This window comes from Muscardinus avellanarius, assembly GCF_963383645.1.
Source record: "Muscardinus avellanarius genome assembly, chromosome: 5".
NCBI lineage: Eukaryota > Metazoa > Chordata > Mammalia > Rodentia > Gliridae > Muscardinus > Muscardinus avellanarius.
Window position 1 is genome coordinate 90,763,200 of NC_137790.1, and position 13,658 is coordinate 90,776,857.

Sequence of the window (13,658 nt, forward strand, 5' to 3'; positions counted from 1 at the left end):
AGAAAGAAAATATGCTCAAACAATGAAAGTTAATATCCAGATAGAAATACTACAGGGGATATGCTTTCTTTATATATTTTTCTATATGTTTCAAATTTACCATAATGAGTACATATAATTTTTAAAATTAAAAAAAGTAGTAACTAACAAACACATTTTGTGAGATGCAAGTATTGCTAATTTAAAAAAAAGCCAATGGAATGCAGTCCACCACAGTAATACTGCTGTTCTTTCCTTCTCTCTCCTCATCAAGCTAAGCCTGGAAGGAAAAGCTTTTTATTTTCTACCACCATCTCTCTACTTTTATTTTCATCCAATGACATCTGCCTTCTCGCTCCCCACTTTCTTTGTGTAGCTTCACCCCACTACTCTGAAAAGTGTCCACACTCTCACAGGTCCATGGTCAGTGGCCAGATTGCACAGAAGGGCACCAGGCTAACAGATGTTTCTCAAGGGCACTGAGGATCAGGACTAAACAAATAGGCTCTGAAGTCACAGATCTGAACTGAAATTCCACTCCTACAATTTGATTGTGAGAACCTAGGTAGGTTTTTAAGTATCTCTAAAGTTAATTTTCAATATGAAAAAAGAGATGATATTTTCCTATAATTTAATAAGCTAATGCATAAGCCAGGCATGGTGGCACACGCTTGTAATCCCAGCATTCGGGAGGCTGAGACTGGAGGATCGCGGTTCGCAGACAACCTCAGCTACTTAGTGAGGCCCTCTCCAACTCAGTGAGACCCAGTTTCAAAATAAAGAATAAAAATAGGGCAGAGGGTGTAGCTCGGAGGTTGAATGCCCCTGGGTTCCATCCCCAGACCCGCCAAAAAAAAAAAAAAAAAAAAAGCTAATGCATGCAATATACCTGGCACAGAAGAAAAAACACATAACATAGTTATTACTTGGGAAGTGGTGTAACCTTTATGCTATATAACACAAGCTAGATTCATATTTTATCCAAATCAGGCTAGATATGTCCTGAAAAATAAAATGGCAAGAATACAACCTAGAGAAATCTGCATGGCTAAAGACTTCTAAATCTAAAACCCGTTTCTTTGTACTGGCTTATTTTGTTACTAGTATACTTGTTCATTTTTGGTTATCGATTAGGAAGACTTTAAACTCCATTATATAGAAGTAACTAAATATATAGTAAATAAATATAGTAACTATATATTTAGAGTTGAGTATATAGCCCTTGGGAATGATTGGTCTTTAATGAATGTTTGCTGAACAGATAAAACACTTTATTTCTTCAACTGAAAAGTTTGTATATCTGTGTTTCCAAACATATTTTGTGAGATGTAAGTGCTGCTAATTAAAAAAAAAAAGCCAAAGGAATGCAGTCCACCAAAGTAATACAGCTGTTCTTCTCTCTCCCCATCAAGCTAAGCTTGGAAGGAAAAGCTTTTTTTCTGCCAGGTCTTTCAACACAAGCACTCCAATGAGGACACATTCTTAGAGTATACAATTTACCACTTTTTCCTATTTCACATTTTAGAAAAGTGATCATATCACATAGTAATCTATCCCATCCTTAGACTTGCTTGTGTGCATAGAAGAATATGGTAGCATTCCTTAATAAAACCCAATTCATGCAATTAAAAGCAAAAAAAAATCAACACTATTTCTCATCTGAAAAACAAGGGTAATTACACCCTTCTAACTGCATTACTGTGAAGATTAATAGGCAATGTGACACATAAAACACTTTGCACAAAAGTAAGCACCAAATAAATAGTACCTCTTATTAAAACACTATCTTGAGGTAAACAACATGCAGGAGAATTCATAGTTATGCATACATAAACTAAGTTTTGAATAGTAAAACAGTTTAGTGACTTGAATTTCCTTTTATTGTTACATTGTATTCTTTTACTTTATATTACGCTTTTAGGTTTTAACTTTCAATTGCATAAAACTTCATTTTTAAATGAAAAAATTTAAGCCTTTAATATTTTTATTTTAACTCAATACCTGAAATTTTATAACTTAAATTGAATTTTTTCATTTTTCCATGAAAGAAAATTATCAAAAACCAAACCAAATCAGAATATTGACAAGTACTTTTTAAGAAAGTGTATTTTTTACCTGGCCATTTCCAAGCAGAGATATATCTTTCCCTATTAGAAAATAGGATCCATAAAAGAAAATAAAGGCATGACTGAAACCCAGGATGGTCCAATAAAGAAATGTTTTAATGCTTAAAAGACAGTTTTTACTGATGTCTCTGTAAATTAAAAGAAAAAAAAACCACATATTAGGATTTTTTTGTGTGTTGTGGTACTGGGGATTGAACCCAGGGCATTCTACCTCTGAGCTACACTCCTAGCCTTATTTTTTTTTATTCTTTTTTGAGGTACGGGGGATGGAACTCAGGGGCATTCTACCTCTGAAGTAAACTCCCAGCCCTATATTTTTATTCTTTATTTTGAAGCAGGTTCTCACTGAGTTGCAAAGGGCCTCACTAAGTAGCTGAGGCTATCCGCGAACCACGATTCTCCCGTCTCAGTCTCCCAAATTCTGGGATTACAAGCCTGCGCCATCATGCCTGACTGATTTTTTTTATTCTTTTATTTTGAAACAGAGTCTCACTAAATTGCAGAGGGCCTTAAAAGTAGCTGAGGCTGGCCAAACCAGGGATCCTCCTGTTTCAGCTCCCAAGTACTGGGATTACAAGTGTGGGCCACCATGCCTGTATTCTTTTTTTTTTCTTAATCTATTAAACAATTACAATTTGGCAATTAAAAAACAAGATGAAATCTTTTTTTTTTTTTTTTTTTTTTTGGTGGTGGTACTGGGGGTTCCTGGAAACCTCTGGGCTACAATCCCAGACCTATTTTTATATTTTTATTTGGAAACAGGGTCTCTTAAGCCAGCAAGGCTAACTTCGAACCAGCATAATCCTCCTGTCTCCGCCTCCCAAGAGCAAGGATTACAAGTGTGTGCCACCATGCCAGCCAGATGAAATCATAATTTAAAATTGTTTGAAAATATTAGCAGAAAGAACCCAAATTTACAAATTATCACTTCTAGTAATAGCATCTATCTTATTAATACATTTTTTCATTTGATGAAAGAATATAATACTTCAGTTGTGAAAAGATGATGTATCTATTTATATTGTTAACATTCAGCCACTCTGCCATAATGGTCTCCTTTTAGTGAGGTCATCTGAGTTAGGATTTATCACTGAGGCTTCTAATTAATTGATTTTCAGCAACAGTTACACTGGAAGAACAATCTGTGTCAAGGTCAAGCCCTCTCCTAGATATTCTGGTAAATCAAAATAAGTTATTTTGTCTGCAAGTACTACCACTACAGCCTCTTTATAAGTGTTAATAATGGGAACCATCAGTCGGCCCTGCCAGATTCCATTTCTCTGTGATTACTTGGTTTTGGGATTATTGTCTTCAACTTGTATTTGCACTGACTGTCACCCATAAATTTAGTAGTATTAGAACATGAACCAATTTTCAGGAACTCTAAAGACTACCAATTATTGAATAACTTTTCTTGTAAGCCAGGTGTAGTGGCGCACACTTGTAATCCCAGCGCTTGGGAGGCTGAGACAGGAGGATCACACAGGTTCAAAGCCAGCCTCAGCTACTTAGTGAGGCTCTCAGCAACTTAGTAAGACCCTGTTTCCAAATAAAGTATAAATTAGGTCTGGGAGTATAGCCTGGAGGTAGAAAAAGCCCCTGGGTTCCACCCCCAGTACCACAAAAAAAAAAAAAAAACAACAACAAACTTTTCTTCTGCACATGATATAGAATATTACTGCTTTGCAGTAAGTAAAATTGTACAATTAACCACTACATTTCAAGGATGGAAACATTCATTTTTAAAAACATGGAAAAATTTAGACTTTCTTTTTGATAATTTAACAGCTTTGAAATGTACAATAACCATTCTTTCTGCAGTAATTTTTTGTTATTATTTTAGTGCTGGCAATGAAACCCAGTCTTAAAATACGAGGCAAGCACTCTACCACTAAGCTACATCCCCAACTTGTTTACTTTTAGATACTTGTTGAAATTGATAACCATTAAATATACTACTTATAATTAAAAATATAGGGACATTAATACTGAAAACTACTTACCGATAGAGGGTGGGCTTGCTCTGTAATACATGAGGGTCTATATGCTGTTCCAAAAGACTGTAGATCAGAATAGGTAGGGAAGTAAAACAAATATTGTATAAAGTCAGGTATACACTGTCATACAATGTCTAAAAGTGAAATTGGAGAAAAGAGAAGATTCTAAATTATGTATTTTAATATGCATTATGCATTTCTATTATGCATATAATCACAAAGAAACAGACTGAAAAGCATAAGATTGCACCTTATCAATTCATCCACAAATCCATTTTGATAATTCTAATTAATAATTCTGATTTGTTTTTATATAGATATTAACATATAATACTCCTAGATTTATATTTTTGCTGAAATTAAACTATTTTGCTGTGTCAGGTATATTTGGAATTATAGTGAGCTGATTTCAAGATTCTACACAACTTCGTCACTGTGATGTTGTTTTGAACAATTCTTCCACATGCATTCTTATATGTCTTCAATATACTAAACATACAATTTTGCTTTCATGGCGTGGTCTCCCATCTACATGGTATACTCTCCTTAAGGCACTGGATGTGACTCTTCTTTCATGAAACTTTTTTTTTTTTTTTTTGCGATATGGGGATGGTTCAAACCCAGGGACATTTTACCTCCAAGCGACACCCCCAGCCCTATTTTTACATTCTTTATTTTGAAAGAGGGTCTCACTGAGTTGCAAAAGGTATCACTAAGTAGCTGAGGCTGGCTGCGAACCTGGATTCTCCATTCTCAGCCTCCCAAATGCTGGGATCACAAGTGTGCACCACCACGGCCAGCTTCATAAAACTTTTCACAGTGGCCCATGTCCTCGGTGATAGTGGCCTCCTCCAGAGAGCCACAGGTGCTCCTGCTGATTCTAACTGCTTAGCACTCTGCCTAAGTCCTTATTCTTATTAATACTGTCTCTCCAATTATACTGTAAACTTCCTAAAAACATAATCACAACAGATCAGATTCCTTTATCATATGGTATAATAGTATTTCTTTCATTCAGATAAACAAATTGTTTCTGGCAATAAATACCTACATAAGTAGATATTTGGAGCTTAGAACCACAGGTTGTAAATAAAGGAGAAAACAGCAATCAAGGACAGGAACAACTCACACACAAAAAAATCAAGATAATTAAGCTCTTGTTTTTTCAATAAATTAGAACCGATGTCTGTCTCAATTTGTGAGATATACTGTGGCATATGAAAAGGGTGCTGAATTAGTCAGAAGGATTAAGTTCCAAGTCATATTTTAGTTATAAACTTAGCTATGTGATCTTGGGCAAGCTACTTATTCTCAATGGATTGCACCTTCCTTTTCTATAAAATAAAACAGTATAGCCCGGCGTGGTGGCACACGCTTGTAATCCCTGCACTTGGGAGGCTGAGACAGGAGGATCACACAGGTTCGAAGCCAGCCTTAGCTACTTAGTGAAGCTCTCAGCAACTTAGTGAGACTCTGTTTCCAAATAAAATATAAAATAGGTCTGGGTGTATAGCCCGGAGGTAGAAAGCCTCTGGGTTCCACCCCTAGTACAACAACAACAACAACAACAACAACAACAACAAAACAGTAGATCAGGAATGGCAAATATGTGACATATGTATAGTCAAATATATAACATGTGTACAAAGACCCTGAGCCCATTATAGCCATTAATAACAGCTTATAGTATTTCCTTTCAGAAGCGAAAGCTCTGAAAACTCCAACAGGACACTCCAGGCACTCTTATTAATCATTCACACCTGGGTTGTAAGATGAAGCATGTATGTCAGTCTTGGATAAATTACTCTGTTCCTTTCAAAGTAATAAAAATTCTAATTCAGAAACTAAAATGAGGTGCACCTCTAATAGTTATTTGGTCTGGCTTGATATGGATTCTATAGAAATATTACAAATAAGATGAAGCAAGTCATCAAAAATTTCTCATGGCTGTTAAGAGTTAATATCAATTCTCTAAATAAGGATGTAGAATTAAAATATATTTTGATAAACATTCACCTCAAACTGAAAAACAATCAATAAATATTATAAATGGTATACTGATTAAGGCTATACTACTCAGAAAAGTTTTATTTACCTGAGTACTAAGAAAACTGAAAATAGTCTCTGTAAAGGTCTATCAAAATATGAACTTATTCTAAAAAAACAAAAAACAAGCTTCTGTTTACTTACTTGTTGAGAAAACAAACAGTAGAACTGATATAAAAATTGGGGTGTGATAAAGCACACATTCTGAAAAACAAGATTAAATGGGAAATAATTAAAATATTTAGGTCTAAAAGAGAAAAAAAATTATAAATATGGTTAAAGTATCCAAAAGTACAATCTCAGTTAATATGGTAAGTTAAGGGTCTTCCCATAAGAACTCGTCCATAAAAAAATGGAAATGTAGAACTATCATTTTTATTAAAAAAACATCAAAAAGCAGTGCAGATACTAGAATGAAAATATCCTTAACAAGCAATACTATAATTTTGAATTCATAAGCTTCCAAACTCTTATTCAATATTTTTTGTATACAGTACAATAAGTAAGATTTTCTTAAACTTTAGGCCTATGATAGCACACATAAATGGAACTATCAAAACATTTATCTCAATCTACTCATAATACAAATAAAAGCCAGAACAATAAGCTAAAAAACTGCCATACTATCTTACAGTAATATGCAATCTATTTGTGTTCTTTCTCTGGCTTGCAGATATTAATTATAGGGAAAGATGAAATATAGGACACTTTGGTATATTAAATGTCTTAGCAGCACAAGCTCAACGTGGATTCCACAGACACTTTTTCCAAAAGAACCAGAGATAAAAAGGTATTTCAATATCATTAATTTCTTTGTGATCCTAATTTGTGTATGTGTGTAATACTGAGGATTAAATCCAGAGGCATTCTCACTCTGAACTGTACCCCAAGTCCTGTTTTATTGTTTATTTTGAAACAAGGTCTCACTAAGTTGTAGAGGGCCACACTAAGTTGATGAGGCTGGCCATGAACCTGAAATCTTTCTGTCTCAGTTTCCTATGTACTGGGATTATAAGAATGTGCCACCATGCCTGGCCTTGTAATCCTATTTTATTTTTGTGGTACTGGGGATTAAACCCAGGGGTTTTTACCTCCGAGCTATAGCCCCAGTACTATTTTTTTTTTTGCAGGTCTGGGGATGGAACCCAGGGGCATTTGACCTCCGAGCTATATCCCCTGCCCTACTTTTTATTCTTTATTTTGAAACCGGGTCTCACTGAGTTGCAGAGGGCCTCACTAAGCAGCTGAGGCTGTCCGTGAACCGTGATCCTCCAGGTCTCAGCCTCCTGAATGCTGGGATTACAAGCGTGAGTCACCACGCCCAGCTATTTTAAAAGATGGTCTCATCATGTTCCTAAGGCTGGCCTCAGACCTGTAATTCTTCTGTTTCAGTCTCCCAAGTACTGAGATTACAGGCAGGCACCACCAAGCCTGGCAGCATTTTATATATATAAAAACCCCACATTGAGAAGCTCATGTATTTCACTAGACCATAAAAAGGTCATCAAAGGCAATAAGGAAAAAGTAAGAACCTCTGCTTGAAACTATGATGTTGTAGTTAAATTAAAACTTTCTTTTAACTAGGGATTGAACCTGGGGAATTCTACCTCTGATCTATACTCCCAACCCAATTTTGTCTTTTATTTTTACTTTTTAATTTTTTTTGTGTGTATGTGTGTGGTATTGGGAATGGAACCCAGGGGCATTCTACCTCCGACCTACACCCCAGCCCTATTTTTTATTCTTTATTTTGAAACAGGGTCTTACTGAATTGCAAAGGACCTCACTAAGTAGTTGAGGCTGTCTGCGAACCATGATCCTCCTGTCTCATCGTCCCAAATGCTGGGATTACAAGCGTGCACCACCACGCTCAGCTTCTGTCTTTTATTTTGAAACAGAGTCTCACTAAGTTGCAGAAGGCCTCACCAAAATGTCCCTGGGTTCTCTCAAAATTTTGTTGAGGGTGTTTCCAAACCTGTGATCCTCCTGTCTCAGCCTCCCAAGTACTGGGATTACAAATATGCACCACCACACTTGATTTAAATTAAATTTACTACTTATGCCAGGACTGGTGGCACATGCCTGTAATCCCAGTACTTGAGAGGCTGAGACAGGAAGACTGCAGGTTCCAGGAAAGCATTAGCAATATAACAAGACTTAACAACCTAGCAACACCCTGTTTCAAAGCAAAAAATCTAGAGGGCTGGGAACATAGCTTGGAGGCAGAACGGCCCTGAGTTCAATCCCCAATACCACAAAACAAAAAACTTGCTCAAGATGAAATGCTTCAAATAAAGCAAAGATTTTGCGGCTTTATTTACAAAGAACAAAACACCAATTGTAAGTACAGATTTTGATGTGTTTTGATAATTTTAATACCACCATCACTATAAAAATTAGAGAACTTTTCCAATCACCCAGAAATTTTCTTATATTCCTTTCCAGTCAATTCTACCATTCATACCCTGGGTTCCAGGCAACCACCAGTTTGCATTCTATTTGTATAGATTAAAGTACTATAATTTTTTACTCAGAGAATAATATTATTTAGTACTTATAATGTGTGTGTGTGTGCGTGCGCGCGTGTGCGTGTGCGCACACATCCACTGGGGATTAAACCTGGGAACATTTTATCTCTATCTCCGAGCTTTTCTTTTCATTTATCATTTTAACAGGGTCTGAGTTACTGAGGTATTCAGTAAACTGCTGAGACGGACTTCCAGCACAGGATCCTCCTGTCTCAGCCTCCCAAGTACTGAGATGACAGGCAGGTACCAGAGAGCTTGGCTTATAGAAACTATTTTAAAAATTATTTGTATGGTTATAACATTACTTAAACTCAAACTTCAAATTACTATATTCATTCTAAAACCCCAGGCTGGGTGTGGTGGTGGCACACCTGTAACCTCAGTACTTGTGAGGCTGAGACAGGAAGACTGCAGTTTCAAGAGTAGCTTGAGCAAGAAGTGACACTCTCATCAACCTAGGGAGACCCTGTTTCCAAATAAGAAATAAAATAGGGCTAGGGGTGTAACTTGAAGGTAGAATATGTCTAGGTTCAATACCCAGTACCACAAAAGAAAAAAATTTTTTCATATCAAACTTACCTTATAAAAAAAATACTGTACAAGGGTAGCTATTCTAATATAATAAAAATGACCATGAACAAAAAGTAATTTGGAGAGAAACTTAAATCTAGCTATTGCATAGTCACTGTTTCTTGCAGCTTGTCTTCCTTCTTTACCCATGATTCCTGTAAAAAGACAAAATGCATGTCCACTGATAACTCATTAAGTGTAACTTTCACAATATATCTCTAAGTATGTTAAATATTTACAGTTGTTGAATCTGAGGCTTGGGAACACTAAATCCTATATATAGCAGTTATCAGTTATCTAAAAGGTATTCTATATGAATATGTAATTAATAAAAAGCCATATTATATCAGACATGTAACAACAATTTTCAAAGAATTATAATAAAACACATTAGTATAAATTAAATATTAAGAGTTCAGGATCTAGAGCAGAAGCATCAATTATTACACTAATAAGTATAAAAGTACTGGATAATAAACTAATAAAGTGCTATAAAACTCTGTAAACTGCTTCAACTCTTAATTCTAATGAATATGAAAAGTATTTAAATTGAGAAATTTAAATATTGGAAAAATAAGCACCTTTAGTTGTCATAAAACTCTCAGGTATAAGTCAAAGCATACTTTTTGAAAGAAAAATGTAAATTTAAAATAAATAGAGAAAAAAAGAATAACATCCAATCTGAAATCTGTACCTTTTTTTTTTTTTTGCAGTACTGTATCTGGATGGAAGCCTGGGACATTCTACCTCCCAGCTACACGACCAACCCTATTTTTTATTCTTTATTTTGAAACAGGGTCTCACTGAGTTGCAAAGGGTCTAAGTAGCTGAGGCTGTCCCAGAACCACAATCCTCCTATCTCAGCCTCTTAAATGCAGGGTGTACCAATTTACACTTCTACTAACACTGTGTTGCGAATCTCATAAGATAATTTTAGTTTATATTCCCCTGATTGTTAGAGACTGAACCCTTTTTTCATACACTTAGTATTCATCTTAGTTTTTATGATTCATATCCTTGTACTGGAGTGTTTTTCTTATTCTTGTTAGTTTGTTAAGACAAAGTATTAGTACTATTAGAACTTTGGCATTTACTTTGCAAGTACTCTGCTAGTCTGTTATTAATATTTATTTTGGAGATTTTTACCTCTCCCAAACATATAGATTTTTCTATATTGCTAACTATATTATAGTTCCTTGCTTTTGTGTGTGTGTGTGTGTGTGTGTGTGTGTGTGTGTGTGTGTGTGTGGTATTGGGAATGGAAAGGGGCATTCTTCCTCTGATCTACACCCCCATCCGTATTCTTTTATTCTTTATTTTGTAAAGGTCTCACTGAGTTGCAAAGGGCCACGCTAAGTAGTAGCTAAGGCCGTCCCGGAATGGCAATCCTTCTGTCTCAGCCTCCCAAATGCTGAAATTATAAACATATGCCACCATACCCGAGTTTAGTTCTTAGCTTTGATGTTGTGCTTAAAATATTTTCCACAATTCAAATAAGATTATTCATTAAATTTTCAATAAGTTCTTATAGTGTTAAATAATTATTTAAATCCTTAATCCATGTTTTTTCCAAATAAGTAACCAGTTTTATTAATATTTTCACTGAATAACATGTTTTCTTACTTATTTGAAACATTTCCTATGTTATATACTAAGCAAGTTTTAATGCTGGAATGCATGGTATAGGAAGCTATAATCAAAAATTGTTATGGAAATTTATGGGAAACAATAAAAAAAACACTGAAAATTACATTTTCTTTTTTTGTGGTATTAGGTATTAAGTCCATGGGCATTCTAGCTCTGAGCTACATCCCCAGCCCTATTTTTTATTCCATATTTTGAAACAGGGTCTTACTGAGTTGCAAAGGCCCTCACTAAGTAGCTGAGGCTGTCTTTGAACCATGATCCTCCTGTCTCATCCTCAGAAAATTACATTTTCAAAATAAAGTTAATTATTCCAAAGAGAAAACAGTTGATTTAAAGAATAAATTGAAAATATCAGACCTGATAATTATCCATCATAGGACATTATAGAAACTATTCCAGAACACAGCTAGCCTAACTCTCCTTTAACTCTCAAATCTTATCCTTAAATTAAAAAAAAAACATTTTTCTTTTCTCTCTTTCAAAAAATAAAATGACAGAGGAAAATAGTTTGAAATATGTTAAAATTGAAAATGATTTGTAATTAATTATTAATATATTAGTACTCAAAAACCAATAAAAATTTTAGGCAAAACTAGAAAATCAGAATAAAGGTATTAAAATCTGAAAATTGAGATCTTTGTCTTTATTACTGCATGTTACTGCTTCTCTCTAAAACTGTCTTCAAAGTGTGTTGCAGAATCTTTAGTTTTACAAGTAAAATGGTAATAGTAATTCTGTGTGTGTGTGTGTGTGTGTGTGTGTGTGTGTGCGCGCGCGCGTGTGTGTGTGTGTTTGTGGTACTGGGGATTGAGCCCAGAGGCATTCTACCTCTGAGTGACACCCCCAGCCTTATCTTTTATTCTTTATTTTGAAACAGAGTCTCACTAGGTTGTGGAAAGCCTCACTAAATAGCTGAGGCTGGCCACGAACCTGTGATCTTCCTGTCTAAGCCTTCAAAGTAATGGGATTACAAGCATGTGCCACCAAGCCTGGCTTGATTATAGTAATTCTAAAACAATTTTAAAACCACAAAGACAACTGTATCAATCATAAATTTGTAGTTTGAAAGGGGGAAACTAATATGTGAAAGTACTTATAGGGTACAAAATGGCAAAAAAATTACTTTTGTTTTGAAGGAAAATTGGCAAAGACAAAATTCACTAATGCAGTATTTATTTTCTTTAAAATTTAGAACTTAAATATTCTAAAGAGTGGCCTTAATTCTAATAGGCTCCTGATACAAATACACTGCAATATATTTCCATGTTGCATTTAGTTTTCATTTATGTGTTTGATATTGTACTTTATAAAAGAAAAAATGTAAAACCACCAAACAAGAATAGCAACTTTAAAATTTAGGGAAAAAATAATCACCTATGCCAACATGTGCTTCTTGAATCATGCTTACGTCATTAGCACCATCACCAACAGCCAATGTTATAGGTTTCTCAGGTGAGATCTTTATTAGTCTAATTACCTGAAAGATAAACAATAAATTATTTCTTTGTGATAGATTTTTAATTTTCTTGTATATGTATACTGTCATTTATCTGAAATGAATCCTTAGTAAGAACAGTACTGAAAAATATTTAATTTCATATTAGACAATATTATGCACTGGCATTCTTTTTTTGTTTCACGTCTCCATTAGGATTTTAAAAATACCTTCCAGAAGTGTTATACAACAGAGTATTAAGTTTGAACTTTATAACAAAAAGTTTTCCACCATGACGTTCTGCCTCACCTCAGGCCCAGAGAAGTGGAGTCAGCAGGCCATGGACTGAAGCCTCTGAAACCAGAGCCAAAATAAGTCTCTCCTCCTGCAGGCCTACTTTCTCAGGTACTTTGCCACAAAGACAAATTCACTGGGGCCCGCCAACTGTAATATAGGTACTGTAACAAAATTCCATAAAGCCAAAAAAAAATTGGGTGTCTAAATTTATTAATAGGACTTACAAGTAGAACAAATGGTATTTACATGTGCACTGCAAAGGATACTTGTGAAGGATATAATCTAAGACCTTGAATTCCAAATGTGGAATTACAAAACATGTTTGTGTAGGCTTTCACTTGAAACCTAAGTAGCTAAAATTAAAATATTTCCTGTATATAACTTCACATTACAGTTAATTGGCTCTTTAACTTTTTAATAACCTTTTATTATAACTTTATTAACCACTTTTAACAAAGAATCATTTCACAAGAATGTAAGAATAATCAGAGATCAACAGAACCACCTGAAGGTTAAGATAAATTCAAAGTTCCCCAGGCTCGTTCACTAGCTAAGCAACTATTTTATCTAATATTAATTATCACAGTTCAAATTTGTGTTTCAGCAAGATCATAAACTGCTACTCAACAGACTTTCTAAGTTATTATGGATACTTGAAACTTCAATATTTACTCTGAGAATTCCAAAAGTCTAACATGGTTATAATTTGTAATATAGGAAGTGACTAACTCCTAGTAAGTTTCATATACTGTATACTATCATATGGAACTTGTTAAGGCATTCACTGAAAGGATATTTTTAGATCTAAATATCTTCATGAAACTTTTTATAACATATACATACTTTTGCTTTCTGCAATGGTGCCATACGACAGCATATTACGGCTGAACAATTTCTGCAAACTTCCATAAATAGCTTTTCATGCTCCCTGAGTGCAAGCGATAGGCTGGTCCCATCCACTACCAGCCCATGCTGAATCACATGATCCTCTGTAATTCTAAAAGACAAAATAATATATCCTCTGTAAGATACT

At 34.8% G+C, this 13,658-nt stretch overlaps 1 protein-coding gene across 1 annotated transcript in view; it reads right to left on the reverse strand.

Moving 5' to 3' along the window:
• ATP11B (ATPase phospholipid transporting 11B (putative)) overlaps window positions 1-13,658 on the reverse strand; it is a gene marked incomplete at both ends in the record, with an annotated part of 95,945 nt that overhangs the window by 8,770 nt on the left and 73,517 nt on the right. The window contains 5 exons of the mRNA XM_080696564.1: window positions 4,109-4,236; window positions 6,293-6,352; window positions 9,256-9,401; window positions 12,268-12,370; window positions 13,469-13,622. Of these exons, the coding sequence (XP_080552690.1) occupies window positions 4,109-4,236; window positions 6,293-6,352; window positions 9,256-9,401; window positions 12,268-12,370; window positions 13,469-13,622 (591 nt within the window). The remainder of the gene's footprint in view (window positions 1-4,108; window positions 4,237-6,292; window positions 6,353-9,255; window positions 9,402-12,267; window positions 12,371-13,468; window positions 13,623-13,658) is intronic.